At 46.5% G+C, this 269-nt stretch overlaps 1 protein-coding gene across 1 annotated transcript; it reads left to right on the top strand.

Annotated features, from left to right (window-relative positions):
* Nucleotides 1–3: 3 nt before the first annotated feature.
* On the top strand, nt 4–264 carry LOC109132106 (UDP-glucose 6-dehydrogenase 4-like; the record flags this gene model as incomplete). Its single annotated transcript, XM_019243222.1, has 1 exon — nt 4–264. A coding segment is annotated over exon 1 (261 nt), but the record flags the coding sequence as incomplete, so codon positions are not given.
* Nucleotides 265–269: the final 5 nt, after the last annotated feature.

Raw genomic sequence — 269 nt, 5'->3', positions numbered from 1 at the left:
AAAATGGTGAAGATTTGTTGTATTGGAGCTGGGTATGTTGGTGGACCGACAATGGCAGTGATTGCACTGAAATGTCCAGACATTGAAGTAGCTGTTGTGGATATCTCCGTGCCGCGTATCAACGCTTGGAACAGTGACCAGCTTCCGATTTACGAGCCTGGTCTCGACGATGTTGTGAAGCAATGCCGTGGCAAGAACCTCTTCTTCAGCACTGATGTTGAGAAACATGTCAGGGAAGCTGATATTGTGTTTGTTTCTGTTAACACACC

Source organism: Camelina sativa, unplaced genomic scaffold (genome assembly GCF_000633955.1).
Source record: "Camelina sativa cultivar DH55 unplaced genomic scaffold, Cs unpScaffold21990, whole genome shotgun sequence".
NCBI lineage: Eukaryota > Viridiplantae > Streptophyta > Magnoliopsida > Brassicales > Brassicaceae > Camelina > Camelina sativa.
Note: the sequence above shows the minus strand (reverse complement) of the source record. Positions and strands in the feature narration are given on the sequence as shown.